The sequence below is a fragment of the Neovison vison genome, chromosome 12 (assembly GCF_020171115.1).
Source record: "Neovison vison isolate M4711 chromosome 12, ASM_NN_V1, whole genome shotgun sequence".
Taxonomy (NCBI): Eukaryota; Metazoa; Chordata; class Mammalia; order Carnivora; family Mustelidae; genus Neogale; species Neogale vison.
In genome coordinates, this window is record NC_058102.1 from 141,589,771 (window position 1) to 141,613,840 (window position 24,070).

General features: G+C 43.3%; 1 protein-coding gene across 1 annotated transcript in view; it reads right to left on the reverse strand.

Moving 5' to 3' along the window:
- Positions 1-22,985, reverse strand: part of TAF3 (TATA-box binding protein associated factor 3) — a 174,191-nt gene extending 151,206 nt beyond the window's left edge. Inside the window, exons 1-2 of the mRNA XM_044229207.1 lie at positions 22,697-22,985; positions 17,638-17,880 (exon numbers count right to left, since the gene is read on the reverse strand). Coding sequence (XP_044085142.1) covers positions 17,638-17,880; positions 22,697-22,862 — 409 coding nt within the window. The 5' untranslated portion in view covers positions 22,863-22,985. The remainder of the gene's footprint in view (positions 1-17,637; positions 17,881-22,696) is intronic.
- Positions 22,986-24,070: the final 1,085 nt, after the last annotated feature.

A 24,070-nucleotide genomic window follows, 5' to 3' on the forward strand; every position in this document is an offset into this window, starting at 1 on the left:
CCTGCATTTTCAGTCAATTAATCTTTGTTTTGTCCCTCTTCTTCTTCCTTACTTTCACATTCCTTTATTTTAGGCGTCAGCATGGCCATCCAAATAATAGCACCTTAGAAACTAAATTAAATGCTTACTTGTATTGATTCAAATGAAAAGAGGAGATCTGATTTCATCCAGAAGTAAATTCAAAAGAAATTTTAGAACGTTCACCAGAAAATTTATAGTCTTCAAGTTACTCTTTTATAATGGAATATAATATCATTATCATAATATTCTAAACACAAGGCACCACCGATCCTCCCTCTAGTGAGCTGAAGGTTCGAGCTAGTTCTCTTGGGTTTTATGACCTTATTTGTGTGTGTAGATAGTCCTCAAAAAACTAACCTGAAACTTAGATCACTGCTTGTTTTACAGAAGGATTCCTCACTTTACAGAGAATTTGGGGCAAGCACCTTTTAAATAGGGAGCATTTTGTCTTTATTTTACATTCTATTTTTAAAAATTTGAGTCACATCAACTTCCAGATACAAACCTACTGCAAAAAGGCAGACCTGCCTAGTGTGTGCTGGGGTAGGGATAAGATTTAGAGCTAAAGGGTGTCTGTCTGAGTGGTTCAGTCAGTTATGCAACTGCCTTCAGCTCAGGTCATGATCTCAGGGTCCTGAGATCGAGTCCTGCATCGGGCTCCCTGCTCGGCCCGCAGTCTGCTTCTCACTCTGCCCCTCTCCTCCTGCTTGTATGTCCTCTCTCTCTCAAAATTAAATAAATAAAATCTTAAAAAAAGATTTAGAGTTAAATATTATGTGCTTACAATGAATTAAATTACATGAAAAGAAAAAGGAATGCTTAGATTCATCCCTCCTGATTATGGCTGTCTTCTGGTTATTGTTATTTACAACTACTGTACCCATACGAGAAGACTGTAGGATAACGTGAGCCGCCAGTTTGCTTCCAAGGCTGCATTCAGTGAAACTGACCAACGGGGGAGAGGATTTTACACCGTGGAAATGGGTTAATGCTACAAAACACAGAAGGATTTACTGTTTTGTTGATTATCTAGGCTTAAGAAAGTGACTGAGAAAATGCTGAAAATGCAGATTAAATTATCGCTTCTCGGCCTTTTGGCTAAGATCAAGTGTGTAAAAGTGTGTTGTGCCTGTAGCCATTCCATTGTAAATAGCACACACACACACAAAAGAAACAATATTCTGCCAGAATTCAAAAACCAGCATCTAACTCCGCAAAGAAGTCCCTCATCCTATCAACATACAGACTACTTTCATTTTTGTCTTCCTCATTTACATAAGAGAATACCTGTCAGCCGCAAAATCCAGCAAGAGCATGCTCTGAAAAATCAGTTGCCTACATGAAATCTACAATAGGAAGGAGTATTTAGTATTATTCATAAATCAGGTACCACACATTTTAATGTTGGTTAAATTTATCACAAACTTGGGAATGCATTTACTTTCTTCTTGGCGGGGGCAGAGGGGAGCAGCTGTGAGACATCAGAACGACAGTGAATGGGTCCCTCTTTAAACTGGCTCTTGAGTCCTTTGGATACGCCCCTCCCAGTCTTCGATGGCTTTCTTGCTATCTGGTATGACAAGATGTTCTAGAACACTTTGTAGATATCCTGCCCAGACTTGGAAACAGCCGTTTTTCTCAGGAGCCCTGGTTCCTTTTAGGGAGAAGTAAATTCAAGACAACGATCTGGCTCTAACGGTGCTCCCTGCTGCTGGGTCGGCCCACTGTTTCTGGGCCTTCCTGAGACTAGCTCTTCGGACAGTGGCTCTCCTGGATGCGTCCCATAATGGTTAACAAAACTTTTCCATTTTAAAATCTGTTTCGTTCTCCTTTCTATACCTGTACTTTCTAGTTCTATATTGAGTTTTTTGTTTTATTTCTGCTACCATGACTTTTAATTCCTGAAGGCTCTTTTGGCCTTGGAATGAATGCTTTTCCTGCTGCTTCTGCTGCTTCTCCTTCTCTATTTCCTTTTCAAAAACAGTGTCCTGTTCTTGCTTCACGGTTACAGTATTTCCTTTTAAGTCTCTGAGGATATTAGTAAAGAAGTATTATCAAGTTTTTGTTTTGTTTTTTCCCCCCTTGCATAATTCTGCTTCCTCCAGGTTGCTTTTTTGTTTGTTTCGTTTTCTTTCACATGAGCAGTTTTTTCAATTGTCTGATAATCCCGATTATCTGCTCATGTTTCCGAGTGGAATTAAAAAGCCAGCTGGGAGCTCTGAGTGAGTCAGCGGGGCTGGGAGCTTCTGAAGCGGGGACTTCACTTTAGAGGGATCTGACAAGGCTACTTAGTTGGAAAATGTCTGCTGCCACTATCTTTAGGTATTTCATCCTGGTCTGGACAAATGGGCATAGCTGTTTTCCAATTAAGTTTTATTTATTCAATCAGGCTGCTGGCCAGAAAGAGTCTGTTGACCTCTGGCTTAAACTATAGTAAAAGAAGGAAAGTCAGGTGAGAACTTCACATGATTGTCAACTATGCAAACAACCTCTTAGCGAATCTAATTATTAGCATACTGGACAAATATTCCCTCCTTTTTTCGTACAATGTACATTTAGCATTTCATTTCTCCTTGTCATGCTCTATGTTTTTTCTCACAGTACCCTCCCCAATAAATACTATGCAGAATGCTATACAGTTTACTTATACTGTTATGTTTATTCCTGTCTACTCCATCCCATGAAGTGTAAACTCCATACGGGCAAGGAATTTTGTCTGCTCTGCTCACTTAAGTATTAAGTATTCTGTGTTCATAATAGAGCTTGGCACCCACAACCAGAGATCGAAAAGTATGTGCTGAATAAGTTTAATAAAGGACTATGTACTACAAAGCCAGTATTTTAAATACTATCAATTTTTTACTTTAAGTTTATGTATGGGATGAATTTTGCCTCCCACATAGGACTTCCCCAAATTGATGGCACGAGTTGTCCAATCCATCCCAAAATAAAATGAATGCTCTCATTTATGAGACCAACTCATTGAACAGAGTGGTAACCGTGAAGTGAGCTTCTTAATTAAAACACAGCAAAGATGTAACCTAGAGGTATAGCATTGAGAACAGAAAATAACACCGAGTTTCATTGTTGTTGTGAGGTTTGAACCTCTCATAGCTGAGAGGTTTGAACAGAGGATTCATCAAGAGATGGGAATCCAGATGTCAGGCAAATCCTGTCATCTGTCACTCAATGGCTCTCAAATCATTTCTAATAAATACCCACATTTTTTTTAAATCAAAAGCTTTCAAGAACCCCAACAATACAGATGTAATTATACTGTATGTTAATTAGTTAATTAACTAATTAGTTGACTAGTTAATTAACTAAGTTATACTAAATGAATTTGCATGTTAGGAGCCAAACCACTGTTACACATTTAGTTATGCACATATATGTACATATACATTTATATGTATTTTTTATTTAGCCTACACATGATGCTTTATGCAATATAAATTCACATATCCTTTGCAATAACCCTAGCTTCAAGTCTGAGATCTACAGGATGGAACCAGTGGTATAGTGTCTAAGATCTTCCTTACCAATCTTTCAACGTTATAAATAAATGGGAATATCACTTATAGAAACAGAACGTGTATTTATTTATTTGAGAGAGCGTGTGCCCCCTCCACACGCCCATGTTGAGAGGAGGGCAGGGGCAGAGGACGAGGAGGAGAGAGAATCCCAAGCCGACTCCCAGCTGAGCCTGGAGCCCATGGCGGGGGCATCCATCTCAAGACCCAGGACATCATGGCCTGAGCCGCAATCAAAAGTGCGCCACTCGGACTGAGCCACCCAGGCACCCCGAGAAATAGAATTTAAGTCTAAAAACTATTCAGTAATTAAAAAACAAACAAACAAGCCGCTGGATCTTTAGAGTCAACCTGCCTGGATGCAAATCCCAGATCCCCAGCTACTAGCGTGTGACCTGGCGGCATCTATCATCTTTACACCTTAGTCTGCTTCTCTGCAGAAAGAGAAGAGTAACGACCCATAAGGCGCTGGGTCACTACAAGGCGTTCATGAGTGCGTGCGGGCGATGCTGGAGAGGAGGGGCGGCACCACGCTCTGTGACACCAAGTCAGGCCAGCCACCTGTCACAGGTGTCTGCTGCGTTGCACCCAATCCAGAATTGCTCTCTTGTCCCTCACCCCATGTGTTTCTTCTTTTTGCGATTAAAGTCTGGAGAGACGAAGGGGAAAAAACAAAGTCTCCAAACAGCCCCACTGTGAAGCATTTGTTGTTAACCCATAAACGTACATTTGCTGACAGGCTGTGCTGCCACAGGACATTAGATATCACCTTGGCAGGCCCGACGACCGCCCAGGACTCGCGAGAGGACGTGCGACAGGTACCACACGCACATGCGAAGGCACAGCATTTAGGCCACGCACTGCATTTTCCCAAAGCACCTCGGTCCCCCCCGCGAAGGACAGGACTAGCCTCTCCTTCCCCACAAAGTCAGCCCTGATACACGTGAGCGCGCGAACAAGCTCACGCGGAGCTCAGCTTCCAGAAAGCCTTTCAGCGCAAAGCCAAGTGTCTCCCGGTTTCATATTTAACTTGCAACAGGATATCCAGCGGCTCTCGGGGGACGGGCCCAGGCCTGTCGGCTGGTGGCGAGAGGCCGGCCGCGGCGGGCTCCACGCGCAGGTGACACGCAGCCGCCGCCCAAGTCTCCGACCTACATCCCGGGCTCCTTTAAAGTCAATCTGCACACACTGTGCGTGAGAGGAAATGCCAAGTGAGTCTTTCTCCTTTACCACGGCACTGGGACTTCCGGAGTGTGTCATTCCACTGCTGACTGGTCCAGAACTACTATTTCCTTCTAACTACTCCCAATTGTGTCTGTCAGACACAATTAGGGTTGCACGCGAAAAAGAAGTGTTAAAATGTAATGGTACCATTAAATCTGACAAGTTTTTTTTTTTGTTACTTTGACCCCCAGTCCATCAGGAAAAACAGCTATTACCATTTGACATCTGGCTCCAATGGAGCCTTTATATTTTTAAGCCGTCTTGCACATCATTTACATAAGTAAGAATAAAAGGAGAGCGGAAACTAGTTTATCAGAATTGTAGTAAGACTATAAACACAGCACACCCTTTGTATCATGTACACTTTGGTGTGTATGAGCATGAAAAATGAAGAAAATATTGTCACACATCCTTTTAGCAGAACGAAATGGTTTGGGCTCTTGTTACAGAAGTACTGCATCACCAAGCACTTCCTGATGAATGACTAACTGGGTAAGAAAACCTTATTCCTTGTTTGTCCTGAGAAACACTATGCAGTTGTCAATTTTAGGTTGAAAATTCATGTAGCACATGGTCATCTGAAGACCCAGAGTTCGAGATTTCTTTCATATAATCAACTACTTTCTTTCCTCCTCCTCCTCCTCCTCCCTTCTCCTCTTCTTCATCAACATCATCATCATCAACATCGTCGATCGTCTCCTAACTGTAAAACCTGCCAGTTTTCCTCTTTTCCACTGTAAGTGGAAAATGAACAAGTCCACATTTTCAACTATATTCAATGAAATTTAAAAGTAGACCAAAACATGGTGTTTTCAAGCCTCTCTTATACATTCTTGAGGTAGAATAGAATACTCTGGTCCCACAATTAGAAAAACAAAGAATGACAATTTACTTCACTATTGGATCATCCTTATCTAGGTGATTCCATCATTCTTTTTTTTTTAAAGTATAGTTGGGAATAATTGATGAGCAGTGATGAGTCATTAAAGTAATTCTTATGATGATATATAAGCAAAATATCTCAGGATATAGGAAAATATAATCTGTAAGATTGCATAATGTAACTTAAATTTGCAAAAGAGCTCAATGGACCCATATGGTAATAGCAGGACAGAATGAGCCTTATTTGATTTTTTTTTTTAAGTAAATTTTCTCTTTGTTCTTTTTTAAACCTGTAAGAGGGAATAAAATCATGAAACATCAATACTTTCAAAGAGTAGGAACTGCTCAAGGAAAACACAACAAAAATGTTATGTTAAAAAAGCAAAACACAAACAATGTTGAATAAAAAGAGTAAAAGAGAACTGTACTAGTTATTTCAACTAACCAAATAGTCTCTTCAGAATTAAAAAAAGGGACAGGCACACTGAAAAATCAGGAAAACTGATACGTTAAGTCAGGAAAAGTGCCTTCGTTTTTTAAAGTAAGTATCCTCTAATGGGACTTTAAAGATAATGTTTAAAAATCAAAACATGGAAGGAAAGTAGATACTAATGGATAATAATTTCACATTTTTAAAAAGAAAATCAAGTTTCAGAAAGAATAACATTAAGGCTTTTGCTAAATGATAAAAGGAATTTTCTCTGGATACAAGTTTCCTAAGGTAAATAAATATGAAATCTATTCATTTATAACTGCTCTCACAAAGTTGCACAGAAATAACAAAGTTGTTATTTTTCTTTCTAAAAGAAGCCAGTGATGGTTTAAGTTGTGTGGCTTTTCTTATGACTTTGAAAATGTTTTTTTATCATTTAACTGGAGAGTCATTAACACTAACAGAAAAGGAAAGACTGCCACCTACTGAACTGCCGTCACTTTCACATTAAAAAAAGAAATCAATATTCTTATTTATGCTGCAGCATTTGAAGTCTCCAGCAAGAATAAAATGGATAATTAAATATTACTGTGTATATTTAACCATTACATTTTTACTACTAATGCTTGATAAAAATGAATTATAAGTTTAAATCAGTCTGATGACACGAATGAGAAATAATGAGTGAGTGTTAACTGTGCCCATGGCAGTGTATTAGCACAGAGCAGGAACAATTAACCAACACAGTCACAGAACATCACCACACTCACAACAAAAAAAGAGAAGGAAATTACTGCTTCTTTCCTTTGGTAAAATTAGACGGAAATAACTATTTGAATTATCTCAAATGAAATTCTCAAATATGTCCATGGTTTAGAAAAAGTTGATTCAAAGTTCCTAAAAGTAGATCAGTAAAACTCAAGTCTATCATTAAAAAAAACAATGGAAGAGACCCACAGAAATTTAAGAGGGGACCGTAGACTTCTGGCCGATACAATCTGCACAGCCACCTGTGTCATTTTATTTCTCTCGAAGCTGATCAATCGTATAAAATTTGGAGTTATGCTACGGTCTTCAGGGTCAAAGGACCCACGCCAGCTGGAACAATACCCCACTTCACAGGCATGCAGGAAAGTCCCCCCAAGAGATACGAGCTGAGCCTACTCTACGCCACGGCACTCCGCACACCACGTCAGGGTTTCCATATTAGAAAGAACTAGGGCCGACGGCATCACAAATGTGTACAGTGACTGACTTGTACATGGTCTTTTTTCTGGATCTCATGTGCTGAGACCGTCAGGAACAGACTGTAAATGTGGCAGGTTCTAAGAAGACCATATTAAAGATCCACCATAGCAGATAACATCTTTCTCATTCATTTACAACTATCCGATGGAGGTTACTATTCCCATTTTATAAACGTGGCAACTAGGACAGAAGAAAAAGTGAGCAGGCACACTCTACTTGGGAGGAAGTGAAACAATGGCTTTAAATTGTCATACTTCAATGAAATAAAGTTAGAAATTCTTGGCACTCAAAGTCCTAACCTTGTAAACTAAAACTTAATGTTTGATCTTTAAATTAAAAAAAAAAAAAAAAAACCACTAATGTCAGCTGTTTTCCAGCAATTTCTGTTCTAAGAATTCAATGAATGTTAATTCAGTGTCCTACAATGGCAAACAGGGTCGTGGTTAAATATGCTCACTGGACCTGAGGTCAGTGGAAGGAGAGCCTTTGTACCCCCAATATGGTGCCTGACACAGAGCGTAAACTGTGTGAGTAAACCAGCAACAACAACAATAAGAAGAACAACAACGAGTAAACCTGGGCTTCCTTAAAGCAAGTGTATCCACGGCCCTTAACAAGCAACAAAGTCTGCACTGAGTCTCAGGTTCACAGTCTTGAACTGACCTGATTCCTTTCTCAAAAATAAATACATGGTTTTGGTAGACCATTGCCTGAGGGATATGAGATCCAGTCTAAGTTTCAACTCCAGATCAGGCCCGTCTGTTGAAGATCTGCATATTCAGATCACCCACACAGTCTCCCAGAACCCTGCTCGTCTCTCTGTCAGATCCTCTACCACCTATCACCCATTCCCAGCCATGCAATAGCTCTCAAATCCGGCCCTTCCTCAGCCCCTCCTCTTCCTCGCAGTCAGGACGCAGGCCCCACATCTCTGCCCTGGATGACTACAAGCAGCTCTAGCAACACTCTCCCCACAGCCCCCTCCCTCTTGAGTTTATCCTTCTCATTGTCACCAGAATTCACTAATCTAAGCAGCTTGTCCCAGCTTCTTAGAAATATCCACTGATTCCCTCACTCCTTATAGAATACTGGGTAGATATCCCATGTTATAAATTAAAATCATATGTAAATATTAGCCTGATCTCTCTTTCTCCATATAGATCGGATTCTAGGAAGGCCCTTTCTTCTCCGTTCAGCTCTGTATCTCCAGAAATACGCAGCATGGCTGGCATACAGCAGGCTCTCCACAACTATGTGAACGAATGACGAGGTGATTTTGATTCCTCTGTGGCACCACTGGCACAAGAGCAGCTGATAGGCACTATAAGTGAAGCAAACAACTTCATATTGCTTTATCAGAACAAAAGAAAGCTCTATGTAGCTAAGGCAGGTAATTAGTTAAAGAAATTACTGCCCTGAAAAGATTCAAAGTCAGGCAAGCAAGACAGAATAAATCCTAACTTACAACAAAAGCATTAGACTATCAGCCATGTAACACCTATTGCCCCGCGGCTGGCTGACCTGCTGCTCCTGAAACACACGCACACGCTCATGCACACGCGTGAGTATGGGAAATATTCTGAAAAAATGTAACTGGACAAGAGAGATGTTTAATTTCCGGAGATTTTAAAATTTGTGGGTAAAAATAACAAAATCTTTTTTTGTTGTTGTTGTGGTTCTGGATGCCTGCAAGGGAAAAATAGCAAGTAAAATATCAAAATACTTAATTTTTATAAGACACTTGAAATGATTATTTTGTGGACTTAGAAACATAAAAACTAATCTTTCTGTAATATTGGAAATGTGTTCTTCTTTTTATAAATCCAGAGAGAATAAAGGAAAAAAATTGAGTAGGAAAGAGTATTTTGACCAAGTCCACTATAAGTTATGATCTATCATATCTGAGCATGATGGTACATTTATCCTCTGTCTTGGAATGCATACATCTCCACCTGAGGGCTAATTTTGGTGGTTTGAATGCAAAGCCAGAGAGACCCAATTTTTAAAAAACCTGTACTCCTTATGCTCTAGATAAAAACTATTTCAAAGGATGACAATAAGTAGGAAGAAAAGTAACATGAGTAAAAGAATCAAATATGATGTTATCAAAACATGATTTTCCCCCAGTAACGAGTATTCAAGAGGTCAGTGTGAAAGAAAAGAAAAAAACTTGAAGAGTCACAAGATAAACCTTTCTCTTTTCTTATACCTCTATTCTGAGAATAATACCAGGTGATAAAGGGTACACAGGACAGTAGGCTAAGACTGAGACACCTAGGACTTGACCTCTCTGCCACGCAACAGCTGTGCAGTTTCTACAACATTCTTTAGAAATTTCCCTAAGGGCAGCATCCTTTATCCATGTCTTGGGTGTCTTCTCGGGCAGCCTGAAAGGACTTTAGTTTTGTGCAATAAGAGGTGGAATGTAGAATAAATGTAGGATTGAAAGAGGGAGCAAGACCAGTGTAAGTTCCTGAGAAAAAGAAAACCAATCAATAGTTGGCCAACGGGATAGAGAGTCTGAGAGGCGTGGCAGGAGACGCAGTCTGGGGAGTCTATACAGCTGGTTCTTGAAACCACGAAAGTAGATTCGGTCACCCACTGAAACTATATACAGTGAGAAAAGCAACAGGTCCAGAATCAAATTTTAGAAGCAGCCACAGTTTAGAGGCAGAAAAGCCATGGAAGATGAGCCCATGAAAGGCACAGAGAATGAATTAAAGAGTATTTTGTCTCTGAAGAAAAAGAAGTGCCCAACAGTGATAAATTCAGCAAAAAGGTTCAATGAAGGGAATCCTGGGAAGAAAAGTGGCAGGTGTGGCAAAGTACTTCTGGGATCTTCCCAAACTGCCACTTAAAAATATAGCAACATAATGAGGGGACAGAGTTCACGCAGCGACAGCAAAATATGAGGTGTGAGGGCCGACCATCAAGGGCCACAAAAGCTAAGTATTGCCTGTCTGTGCGGGGCACATGGCCAGAAGCCACGGGGAGACTAGCCCGAGAGAGCAGAACCACAGAGAGCCAGGAGGTGCTCCCTGAAAGCCTCGAGGACCAACGTGCGAAGAGTGGCCCAGAAGCTGCATGGGTGTGACTTCTTCCAGGATGAGGACAGGAAGGGGGGTGGTGGGCACAGAAGCCAAGGCAGGGGCTACGGAGGCTCAGGAGTCCAGTCCTGAGCTTTCGTGTCTGACCCGCCACTGCTCTGCCCAGGACAGAGCCAACTGAGAAGAGACTTGTTAGTACCACATCACGACCAAGCAGAACAGGAAACTGGCATCACGGAAAGAGGAAAAAATCCAAATACAAGTGGAACAAGAAAACAGAAAATCACAGAGAGCACGCTGCCTGTTCTGCACATCACACTGAACAGGAGAGGGAGCACTGTGAGCTTTCTTCTAGATGTTCCGAAGCTACACTCATACACACACAGCTTCCCTAAGAAAACGGAGACTAAACACCAGCCCAACGTGTCTACAGACAACAAAAGTACATGAGAAACACATACTCAAAAAGACAGATGAAAACACTACTGGACTCTTCTGAAATGGTCTAAAAGGCATGAAAGAACACAAATCAACATTAGAAAAACTCAGGTATGAGGTGACAGACCTCAAGAAAGTCGCTGTACGACCTGACGGGGTGCATATAGTGCGATCACAGACAATCGGGATGAGTAACAGGAGAGCAAAAGGAAAAAAAAAAAATTTAGCCTGTTCCGGTAATCATGAAGGACAACAGTATCAGTATTACCACTGTATGCATCATCTCACATGCAGTGGAAGTGTGGTTATGGGATGATCTAATTATATCCTCCTGTTCATGCCTGGGAACCAGAATTCTTAGTTATGGACAAAGTATCTAATGACAGAACAGTAAAAAACCCCACAGGCCTGAGTCTGAATTGGAAATGTCCATACGGACTCATGAGGTACCCGCCCCTTGTCTATCCATTCACACACATGTGCGCATATATTCTTGAGTACAAATATTTACTGCCTAGAAACAATAACCGGTTGTAACAAGTACCCCGAGTACCCAGATCATGGACACGAAATGCCATTTCCCTGGAAGCCAGGACTCCTTGGAAAAGGATTCCAAGTGTGGGACAAGAACACACAAGATAAGCCTACAACATTCTGATACACCAGGCTGCAAGGATGCCATCAAAGACTACTAGTGCCATGTGAGAAGGAGTCAGAAGGCAGACTGAAAAGGCTGCCACTCGCCAAAGAGGGGACAATCGGAGTTGCAGTAAGGGTAAATATTGTAATGAAAGAAACCTATCAAATATGCTTAAACCTACGAGTTCATAATGATATTTAATAAATAATTATCACCTATGGATAAGGAACCAATTCATCACCTTGAAAACTGAGAGCACAAAATGAAAGAGCACTTTACCGTCGAGCATTTACCCTCCTTTCCCTGTCTGAACTGGGCCACTAAATAACTAAATAGTGAATGAGCAAAAGGCTTCCCGGATAAAATTAGTCTAATGAAAGAATGAAATAAAAACCTTGCAACTCCAAGGGATTAATGCGTATATGCAGTATAAGTGTCAACACCGTGAACATAAAAAAAGTGAAAACTAGACATGCGTCTCCGCCTCCTGACGAAGGAACACGACCGTACGTGTATCTTGCCGAAGGTACTAAACCAGAGCCTGATCCAGCCTGAGATCCTCGCGGCCAATGTGCAGAAACACACTGGACCACACTATGAGCGCACCATCAGCAAAATCCGCTGCGGGCAATCGTTCCAGTCAAATGACCCGATTCCCCAACAAATAAATGGTAAGAAAAAGGCAGGGATTGGGCTGGGAGGTGGGGGCCTGCATAGGAAAAGAGACTTAGAAGACACGTCATTATGTAAGTGGGGGTGGCTTACGCTAAAGGGGCTAGGGCTGCACAGTTGACTGATAGAACTGAAGGCAAGAAGCAACCCCTATGAGCTTCGGATGGGATTACTTCGGAGGGAACGGACAAGGGGCTGTGAGTGCGGCTGGGCACATGGGGTTGGGAGGAGCTTCTGGGGTAGTTTTATGGTGAACTAGGATGTGGTTTAAGAGGTATCTGCCTTATAATGATTCACAAAGCTACATCTCCCCCAAGAGAGCAGTTAGGATAAAAATGTCATTTAGGTCAGCCAATTAGGTAGGAATTGGTGGTCACAGTGACTGCCGTTCCAAGGAAGGGATGTGGGTAGAAGTCAGAGTGCACAGCTTGAGAAATAAATGGCAGACTTCGGAGTGGACACCGAGTCTTGACTCAGAAGTCACAGTGTCTCATGTGAAAAGATCTCGAAGGATTCGTACCTGTTAAACAAGGTTACTCGTGGGAATTGGGAGTGTACGGAAAGTGAGGAGGACCTTTCATTTTATGCTTCATATACCTGGACAATGTTTTATTTTTCAATGCTCCTGTTACTTTTGTTATTTTAAACTTGTAAATGTTTATTTTTCAGAAGGGCTCGATTATGAAAATAGGAAGCCCGGGGAGGAAAGAGACAAATCAAAAGAGCTCCAAAGAACTCCCGCAGAGGAGTTTAATTTACGAAGATAGTCCACCTTTAGCGGGGGCGTCTAACTCCCAACTCCGTACAGGCTGTTCGTGGCAACTTCCTTCCAAAGAGGACAGCACGGGAGGGAGGGAGAGAGTAACTTCAAGGGGAGACACCGACTGAACCAGGCGGTCCAGGTCAGCCTCGGCAGCAGTAAACCGCACCAACAGCCCACACCCCTGACATGACGTGATCTTTCCCTCTGGGGCCTTGCTCCCCCAAACGAGTAAGCCCCATCTGATCAAATTCCAGGAGAGGGGCATTCTATAACTAAAACTGTCAAGGTCATCGAAAACCAGCAGAGTCTGAGGAAGTCACAGCCCACAAGAGCCAAGAAGACATGACAATAAAACCACCGGCATCCTGGCTGGGCTCCTGGAACCTGAAAAGGACATCAGGTGAACACTAAAGATCATGGATTTTAGTTAATAATAAAATATCAATACTGGTTCATTGATTATAATGAAGGTAGCACACTAATGTAAGATTAGTAATGGGGAAGCTGGGTAGAGCATGTAAGGGAACTCTGTACTTACCTTCTCAAGTTGTCGGTCAAGCTAAAACTATTTTAAAGAAAAAGTCCATTTAGAAATTTAAAAAAAACCCAGAAACCCAAAACATCACAGTATCTTTACCAAGTGCAAGGTTAGGTGGGTAAGTTTCTTAGTGTAAGGAAAGCCGAGCAAATGCCTTCCACTTCTCTTGTTCTCACACAGATAGCTTGGACCAATCCACAGGCCGCCTAGAAGACTCTCCTAGACCAGCGATCCAGTGCCCACCCTCAGAACCCAACGAGGACTCTGGCATAATATGCTATTTTCAGACATTCTTCAGCACAACAAAACAGGGAGCAAAAAATATGTTACGCGTGTGAATCTGAAAATATGTATGGCAAGCGGAGGAGAGAATGTTCTTGGATAAAACACACCGGGTGCCAGCCATCAGCACTGGAACAGTCTTAGCAAAACCCGCGTTTATAAAACATCGTCAGAGAGGTCCCATATCTAAACCTACAAGTGGATGCAAGCGGCAAACATTCCCTCTGGGTCCTCTCCCGAGTCACCCCGAGCCGCGGGGGGTCCGAGTGCTCCTCGTCCGCATCTGCTCCAGCCCACCTGTCACCTGTGCGTTCCTGCAGCCCGAGCCTAGGACCACCACCGTCCTGGACTTATTCTCCTTGAAGACGCACTTCACAAATGTATACTGTGTTTCAACTGAGAAGGAAATTCCTTACGAGTGAGGACGAACATTCACGGCTCCGCGTCCTCTCCGGGAAGCACCGTCCGCATCTACACGAATGGCCCACTCGCCCTTCCCTTCTGTCCACGTCTACACGAATGCTCGCTCGCCGCTCTCACCCGATGCTCGCGGACATCCATGCGGCAGGATTACTAAGCCTCTTACACAGGACGCCTATGGAGTTCGGAGCGGCAAAGCAAGGCGGGAAGATGATAAACTCAAGGAGCCACCGAGTCACGCCCGAGTGGCTCCGGGGCCCGGGCTTCCTCCACGGCCACCTGGTGCCACGCCCTTGGCAGAGCGCTCACGGTGCCGCGAGCAGACAAGGCTCCTCTCGTGCTCTCCCGACACGAACCCAGCTGAACGATCGAGAAGCGCGTAGTCTCGTGACCATACTCCGCTCGTTGTAGTTCATGACTCAAGTCTGGCCTGTCTGTGACTCTTAAGGAATTAAAAAGCAAATGAAGGAGCCGGGGAACAAGCAGGACGCCCACAGGTGTGCACCGCCGCACCGCGCTCCGCACCGCGCTCCGCACCGCGAACCAGAATACTGGGAACTTTCGAACACGCTGTACCCGTGGGGGAGAAAAGAGGTTTCAGATTGTGAATGATTTACGACACTGACTTGGGAGCTCTATTAAAGAATGGTAACCACAGGACTGCGTTTTATAACCACCTCCCGGACTAGCAGGAAGAGGTCTGGTAAGCATCTTACTGTTCTATCACTTCTCGCGTCCTGCGGACCCTGTGCCCACCTGAGGAATCAGCAATCGTTCTGCTCCTGAGGGAATCTGTAACCCTTAGCTGAAGAAAGACGTGTTCAAGGCTTATGTTATTTTCCTTTCAAAATGTTTATAATTTATATTAATGAATTAAATAAGATTTTCTTCTTTGGCCTCAAATAATTCAGAAGAGAGACTCAAAAAATTACTGTAGTAATTTCAGACCGAAGTCAGTGTTAAAATCCCAAAATTGTTTCTCATACTCCGTTATTGGTATCTTACAGTACATACTGATATTGATTCTGGGGCAGTATTTACAAGCGCGAACCATGAATTTCCTTGCACAGCATTTGGAGGCTATAAAAATAAAACGAGAAGGACTAAGTGGTTAAATGCTGATGACTATCAAAGTCCTCAGCTTAGTTTTCAGTAGGGAGCTTGGCAGGGTTTATCACATTATTAAAAATGATTCAATAAACTCTCTAAGTGAATAAATGCAGGTTATGTATGGACCAATGATGAGCTTGTGTGTGAGTCACGGGTTAAGATTAATCAAACGTCCATCTGAGTCCAAATTTTTTAAAAGGCCAGGAAAAAAAAAATTAAGCAGTTTGTTAAACAGGAGGTAGAAGAGGAGACAAAAAGAGATGCAAACCACAAAATAGATTTAGAAAGCTCCAAAAGGCCCAGAAAAAATGGACTAAAGTGTTATAAATGGAGAAGATAGTAGTTTGGGTTCAAAAACATGCCAACTGATCACACACAGAATTCCTGGCTGGTGAAACTTACCGCTAATTCACCGATCTCAGACTCATCATCACCCGCCACCCAGAGACTCGCTGACATGCTGGTTACTTACATTAGCGCGTCTCCCTCAGTTTCCTCCTCTGTAACACCGTAAGGTTCCTCCCAGCACTGAATTACCATTCATGCTTTCTCAGCACAATTGCAAATTTTGTACTTCTTGTCCCTGTGAGTGGCCTTTCAGCTACCGTATCACGGGCTAACTTCACACTGCTTTCACGAAGATGTCTACGATGCTTACTAAATCACAGTGGGGGACAAGAGCAAAGAAGGAAATTCTTGGCCTGCTTGATATTCATGATCTGCAATCCAGAATTCTCTGCAATCCAGCTACTAACCAGGCCTCTGCCCAAAAAACCCTCCTTTGATAATGTTGATACTGAAATGCAATGGTTATTATTTTTAAAATAAACAAATATGTGTTTAGAGAAGTTGTAATAAATACAGGTTTCTAAGGTCAAAGACGCTGTCATTAGGGAATGAGGGGTTTCAGACCTCCCATGGGGGCTAGAAAGAGCAAGATTTCCTCAAAGGTAATACAGGCTACAGATAACAACAACAACAACAAAAATCAGTGGTGAGGAGGAGAGAGAATTTTAAGCAGGTACCATGGAAAGTTGGGATGACTGAGATACATCTGTGGATTTGCAAGTCCTGCTGTTACTAGTACAAAAGTAGGCCTGGAAAGAAGAAACAACGAACTTCCACAGACAAGACCTCACAAATAGCACTTCACTCAGTTTAAGAACATTTCCGGAAGGCACGCTCTGTGTGAAGCGCTCGGTGATACCAATGCCTGCTTCGGCCAGTATCCCCAAGACCCCACAGCAGGCAAGTGCTGAGCTGAGAAACAACGTCAGCTTCCCAAGCCACTCAACTGCGAAAACTAGGACACCTGCCTATCCAAATTTCCACACATATACAGCTACCAACAAGCCTGGGTACGGTGCTGCCTCCCTGACCCATCACGGACAGCACCAGTGCTCCAGGGGAGGGTCCCCCTGCACCCAAGATCCGCAGTGTCCGAGGAGGGGACGCCAACACACAGTCAGCCCTCCCCACATAGGGCCCGTTCTTCCTCAGTTTTTCAAATGGGGCAACACCGACACACAGACTGTACAACTATTCCAAGTCTAAAGCTAGTCCACGAAACAAATGGGGAGCGCTCCAAGATGCCATTAAATTGGAACCGGAGATTATAAGAAACGAATTACAAGAAATGGGAACCTTGGAGTATTGTTGGCGGAAGGTAAAATGGTGCAAACATACAAGTAAAAAGGAAACGAACTGCAACTTTTCCACCTTTACAAGGAAAAATTATGTGCATGAGAGATCAGAAATTACTATGTATCTCTTTAGAACCTTAGTGAACTTAGATGATCAACACGTAAAATCACCCAGGGAGGAAGGAACTCTGCCTTGATTGACAACTACACCTGGTTAGCTATTATTTTTTAATCAAAAATTACATATGGCCAAACAATAAATATTTCTATTCCTCGTTAAAAAATGAAGGTAAATCTGCATGACTAGTGCCTAGTGAATATTTACTCACTGTCTGTTTCCAGTATCATCTAACTCACATTTACAATAAGAGGACGGGAAAAGAGCAACCCCAATTTTCCTTTATGATGCAAAGATTTTCTAACCGATTTAATATCCTGTTCCCATATAATACATCTATTATTGAAAATTTAGAAAGGAAATAGAAGCCTGAAAATTTAGAAAGGAAATAGGTGCCTCGTCCGACATAACCTTCGCTGTGCCATAGCTCCGCCGGGTGATGCCAGTCCAAGTTTGTTGGCTTAAAGGTTAGACTAGTCTGCAAACAACATTAAAACATTTTGATTGCATTTCTAGAATTTGTATGTTGGCATAGCGTTTTATATAATTCAGGAAAAGTAAGATTAAAATTGCATTAAAATCGTTACAAATGTATGAGTAAACAACAAAGAAAAAAATCACAAACCTTCTTGCGAAGACACAATGGGTGGCATGTAATCAGGAATGTATTCTTTTCTTTCCTCTGCATCTTTACTTCCAGGTTGAGGAAATTGAAGGACATTGTTCTTACTTACAGGAAATGAAGGAATTTGATGTGGGAAAGTCACAGGTTCAATATTGTGAATATAGTCTTCTAGTTCATGAAGACTGACCCCCATAAGCTGGAAAGCTTCACCAACATCATCCAAAATTGGGTCTGTCCGGCCATCTGAAACAAAGTCAAGAGCCAAGCAAATTATTTTAAGAAAATTCCATGAATACTTTTTAAAATATTAAGAAGTATGAGGTTCGCAGGTAGCTCAGAATCAAATATGCTAGATATACTTAAGACTGAGTTATTGGGAAGAATTTAATAGACTCTGAACAAAACAGCATGCTGTTTAAACACGAGAAAGCTGCTTCCTGAAGTCAGTTTGAAAAAGGATCCGACAAGCAGACCGTTCACACAACAGTCGGCTAGGACCGAATAAATATCAGAAGCAGTTTACCAACGAACAGTGACTGACGAAATGTAAATGCCCAGTAAATATTACCACTACTGTTTTTTTAATCAAGCAACTAGAATGCTGTGCTACGTAAATGTCCATTATATTGTCACCATGGTTCAGGGATGCATCTCTGGAACCTAAAACAGGTGGCACTCTAAGTATTTGTTGAATGAACTCAAGTGCTTCCTCCCCTGCCATCCCAGATTGAACTCTGTCTGGTTTTGGTGACCCACAGTCAGTGCGGTGAAGCAGCAGACGATCGTCCTGACTCATCATCGGAGGGTCAACAGCAGCCTAACACTATGTCACAACGCCTACATCAGTCACCTCGGTTCACCTCACCACGTGGGAATTTTGTCATTTCGCCTCATCACAAGGGCGAGTGTTTGGTACTATTCGTGCTTTTAGGCATCCACTGGGGGGTCTTGGAACGCATTCCCTGCGGACGAGGGGACACTATGCCACTGAATCAGTTTTTTAAATCCAAGAAAATTTACAGAAAACACTTAGCTCAGAGAGATAATTTATGAACAGATTTTAAATGTTATTAGAAGACACCATACAAAAATGGACAGAAATAGAAGGATACAAAGTTAAGGTGAAATTCTCTTTACGAAAGTGGTGTTTTTTGTTTTGTTTTTTAACTGAAATTTCCTATGATCACTTCAAATTCAGTATGTCTGAAATTAAATCATGCTGTAAAATGAAAATAACCCAAAGTTTATAAAAATTAGACACACGCTTGCTCACGCCCACATAAAAAAGTTCTGGAAGGATAGACATCCAACTGTTCACAATTTCAGGGGCTGAAAGCTGCAGTGCAGAGGGAAAGAAGCAGGAGACTAACTTGTAACTTCAAACACTTCTGCTGTCTCTCAATTTTGCTACAAGTCGGGGTTACTTCCATGATGTAGAAAATAGCAGGGATAAATAAAATGGATATTCATTTTTTTCTCTTAATGCTGTAGATATGCATTTCAACTCTTCTATTCCTAGGAAAAGCATTGGTATTCTCTTAGCCCAGAATAAATGATCATCTTGAATTCTTCTATAGGCTTTCCAATTTCAACACAAGACCCTCTGGTTCTCCCCTCTTCCTGCCCATGTCTAGCCAAAGATTTCAAAACTCTTTCTTTCCCTCTCTTCCTACTGTCACTTCCAGTTCAGTTTCCAGGTGTCCTCACCTGAGTCTTCTTGCACTCAACAAGAACACTATTTTCTTAAGACAACCACTTTCATCACATCGTTTCCCTCCTTAGAAGCACAGTGTTTCTGATCATGCTTTCATTTCCTCTAAGTCCCTCCCAAACCTGATTTCACTGTTTCACGTGTCTTAGAACACCGTCCTAATGAACGGGCCACACAGCTCAAGCTGGCCGCCTCACTGGTACTTCATCACAATCGGTCCTACTTGGGTATCGTAGGTGATGCTTTTCTCTGGCCTGGCGTCCACTCCATGTCTATGCAGGCAGGCTTCGAAGCCCAATTCAACTCTCATCTTTCCCACGAAGTCGTCCTGCCCCAGCCCCCAGCCATCTCTCCTTTACCTTCTTCCTTTTGCAGTTACTGCCTATTATCATGCAATTCTTGTCCCAAGTACCCGTCCCAGAGAGTCATTCTGAAATATTTAGAACCCACTTTCAGTGCACACGCACGTATTTAATACATGACACAAAACAGCGAGAAACACCTGCCCAGAATGCTTTCACAAATCATTACTTAGGGAAATGTACGGATGGCAACTTCTGCTACTTGCTTCAACTTGAGAGCAATTTTTTCAAGAAGGAGCAAACACCATCAGTTTATTTTGTTCAGTCCGCACCCTTGTCCACAACCTGTGGGCTGATGTCTCCAACACAGTGCTCAGTTCTTTCCCACCTCCAAGATTGATTTTATTTATTTATTTATTTATTTATTTATTTATTTATAGTGCAAGCAGGGGGGAAGGGCAGAGAGACAGAATCTCAAGCAGACGCGGCACCGAGTGCTCTGAGTGTAGAGTCTAACACTGGGCTTGATTTTACGACCCTGAGATCATGACTTTAGCCAAAATCAAGAGTGGGCCGCTTAAACCACTGTGCCACCCAGGGGTCGCAGTGCTCAGTTCTCAGTGGTGCTCAGTGAATGTTGTCAAAAAGTAAAAGAGGATTTAAAGGAGGAGAATAGAAGACTGCACAGTGGTAACCTGAGGTCAAAATTCGAGCTTAAAACTAGGATAGTCCATAACTAATAAGTATACCAGGAACCAGCATTTTCAGTAAGTCACAAAACCATGATCATGAACCTGATAATCACATTGTCACTAAAAGCAAGCAAACAGACTACCGAAATTGGGTAATTAGAAAAGGGGTTAGGGCGCCTGGGTGGCTCAGTGGGTTAAGCCGCTGCCTTCGGCTCAGGTCATGATCTCGGGGTCCTGGGATCAAGTCCCGCATCGGGCTCTCTGCTCAGCGGGGAGCCTGCTTCCTCCTCTCTCTCTGCCTGCCTCTCTGCCTACTTGTGATCTCTCTCTGTCAAATAAATAAATAAAATCTTTAAAAAAAAAAAAAAGAAAAGGGGTTAGCATTAACACACGGCAATGATTACTCGACTCTGGAACACCTGGTTACTTGCGGTGCCAGCACATACTCTGGTTCTGTGTATAAGGCAGGAAAGGTAACTATGTATTTAGGGGATATTGTCATTACCTAAAAACACAGAACATCTGTCCTTATTTAGGGAACTTGGTAGCAAAAACACAAGCTGGACTGTGTACAACCACAACAGTATACTCAGGGACCATGAAGCGGGTGGAGGGAAGGAAAAGAAGCAAAAGCCAAGAGAGCAGTGTGCTGGTGGTATACTTTCCAGATAATATTGAATGAGAGTTACTTTGCAGTGCTGTATTTATATCAGAAAGATCAGTGAAATCGAGCTTTCCAAAAATACACATTTTGGAACTCAAAAAGTCAAGTGACTAAACAGCTAGTATTGTAGTAGGTTGTCAGTTCATTCATCTACTCAGCAAATATCTCCTGGGTGCCTAGTATATGATGGCACCGTACTAGTGCTAATATAGTACTAATACAATAAAGTTACCGTCTGGGGAGAAGAAAAGGCAAGGGTGAGAAACAGACACAGATAGTTATAAGACACAGTGTTCCATACAGGAATAGGCACAGAATTCTGAGGACAGATGACTTGAGTTTCCCAAATCAAGTGATAAGTGAATCTCAAAATAGAAGTAGTACTACGTGGTAGTAGTAGTACTACCACGGGTAGACCAGGGAGTGAAGGATACTCTGGGAAACCCCACATGTATAGGAATGGATAGTTTACAATGTTTTGGATAAGGCAGGTAGTTCACATGGTTGCAGTAAGAACCGTAGGATGTAAGAAAAAGCTCACGACGAAAACCATGTGCTGTTGAAGAGCTTTTCAACTTTTCAACCTGTAAGCAATGGAGTACACACTAAAATATTTTTAAAGAATGACACGATCAAATGTGTGTTATGGACAGATTATTTTGGCAGCACTGTGCAAGCTGAAATGGAATTGGGGGCCTAAGATGTAAAGTGTATCTGTGGGTCTCAAGTTTCCAATCTAGGAACCACTTTAATGAAGCAAAATATTTCACGAAACACTTCACTCCGTTCTACAGCTTACCCACCTGAAGAGTAACGACCTGAAATTTCAATGAATGGTAGTTCCCCCTATAAATAGACATACACACACTTATTTCACGTTAGTGCGCTGCTGTGTGGTTTCTATTAAGTATTCCGAATTATTAAATGCCATCAGCTATAGATACTACCGGACACTCCCTGAAAAATCATAAATACTTCAGCTCAGACCACCTGGGGACTCTTGTAAGCTGCCTGTGTTCCCTCCACTACACGTTGATAACCACTGACATAAAACTATCAAGGAGGAAATCAATGAGCAACGGAGATGTAAGTGAAAGCTAATCTAAGTGAAACTGACAAAGCTGGCCTCGGGACAGAGAAAGCAGGGATACTCTCTGCGAAATGAACAAATCCAGAAAGAAGAGGCAATGTCCCCGACGGAGCAGAGCTGTCAACGAGTATGTGTTGTTATGAGCTGAAGAATGGCTAGCCTTGTAAGAAACGGCCGGTAGACGGAGCGCCTGTGACAACTAGTTGTAGTAGTTTGCAGGCAAGGGAGGAAAAGGACCAAAGTAACAGAGGCTGCAAGGCATTCTGGAGGTGGTTCTACACGCAGCAAACACGAGATGATGAGAAAGACCGATGCCTATTTCCGATCAGAGAAGAGGGGAGAGGGTGTGGAGCTGCGAGCTGGGACCGGCGTCCCGGCTGGAGGCGGGAAGTTAGTGGGTGAGGAAGAGGCACCAAAGGGATGACTGGAGTTTCCAGGGGCAGTGGAATCCGAGGGGCGTCAGAGGCCGAGAAAATGCCCGATCTCTGGGTAGGGGTAAAGGACGAACACCTCGGAGACGCGGAGACAGAGAAGGGAAGACCGGAGGTGTCACTCGTGACTGGCCAGAGGCAGCCCTCCCGCACCCAGCCCGGTACTCACACAGCTCAGAGTACCGATGGCAGCCCCGTCCCAACTGCTGCAGATAGCGCTGCAGCACGTCCGTGAGGAGGTGGCAGGCGCTGAGTTGCACCGAGTCCCAGCCCAGCGCCTGGCAGATCTGCGCCACCGAGACCCTCAACAACGACCTGGAGTAACTCTCGCACATCCCGCTCCGTGGACTCCACCGCAGCCCTTGCTGCCACTCTCTCCACCCCCACCGCCTAACCTTAGCAGAGCCCTCGATTCATCCTCTAGGGCCCCCGCGGCGGGGAAATCGTCCCCCCGACCCCTGGCGACCACCTCAAAGCGCCAGCAGCACGGAGCGCGCCAGCCTGAGAGCCGCCATTTTGGGCTCGCTCCGCCTCCCGCTGGACGGTCGCCGGGGCGAGGCAGCACTAGCCGAATGCTGAGCGCGCCAATGAGGAAGCTCCGCCCTGTTGGAGCAGAGCGATGGCGTCGGTAGCGACTCTCGGGCCTGGAAGGATGCAGGAAACGGCTGGGCTGAGCGCAGGTGGAGGATGCGCCCGAGGAGGCAGGTGCTTGGGGCCTTCCCGGGTGGGCTCGCTTGGAGGGGAAGGGAGAGGGGACCGTGAGCGGCTTAGGGGCCAAAGAGGGAGTCAGGATATGAAATTGAAATGCAGGTGTTAGAGGGAAGTGGGAACCCGAGAGGCTGTGAGCGCAGGGGCGGGATTTGGAGCGTGGGAACTTCAGTGCCCCCAAATGCGGATCTGATCGGATCTGATCTTGCCTATGCTGCTGCTTAAGATTGTGTAGGTTAAATCAAGCCCACGCTACTCGGAGGTTAGAAGGAGGCGAGTGAGACACGAGCCTTGGTGCAAAATTTATGGGAGCACCAGAGAACTGGCGATCAGTCATATTTTAATTTAGTATTTTTAAGAATCCAAGCCACTTCCCCTAAATACCTCCTCACTCGCCTCCTTTGAATCCCAGCCCTGAGTTCAGTAAAACTCAGTTGCCTACTGACGGGGGCAAACAAGTACCTTAAATCGATGGAGCGGGCTGAGAGAGTGGGGAACTGTTGTCTACTCCAGGCTCTTCTCCCAGCCCCGGACAAGTGTGCCAGATCTCTCCAAACTGCCGGAAATCTGGACTTTGTGATAAATATCTCGATTTGTAAATATTACCCAGCCTGAAGGCAATTGTAATGGCTGATCTAATGATCTCTTAAATATGCCCTTTTGTGTGCCCCCTGACCCCACCCCAAGCTTCTGGACTATTCCTTCCTTCCTTCCCCTCATCTCTCTCCTCTGTATTTTCCTGTCAGTTTCTCTGTTCTTCTGCTTGGCACAGTGCATTTAGTATCTGAGTTTATGTGCCTTTCTCAATAAATCGTGTTTCTGAGTGGATCTACGT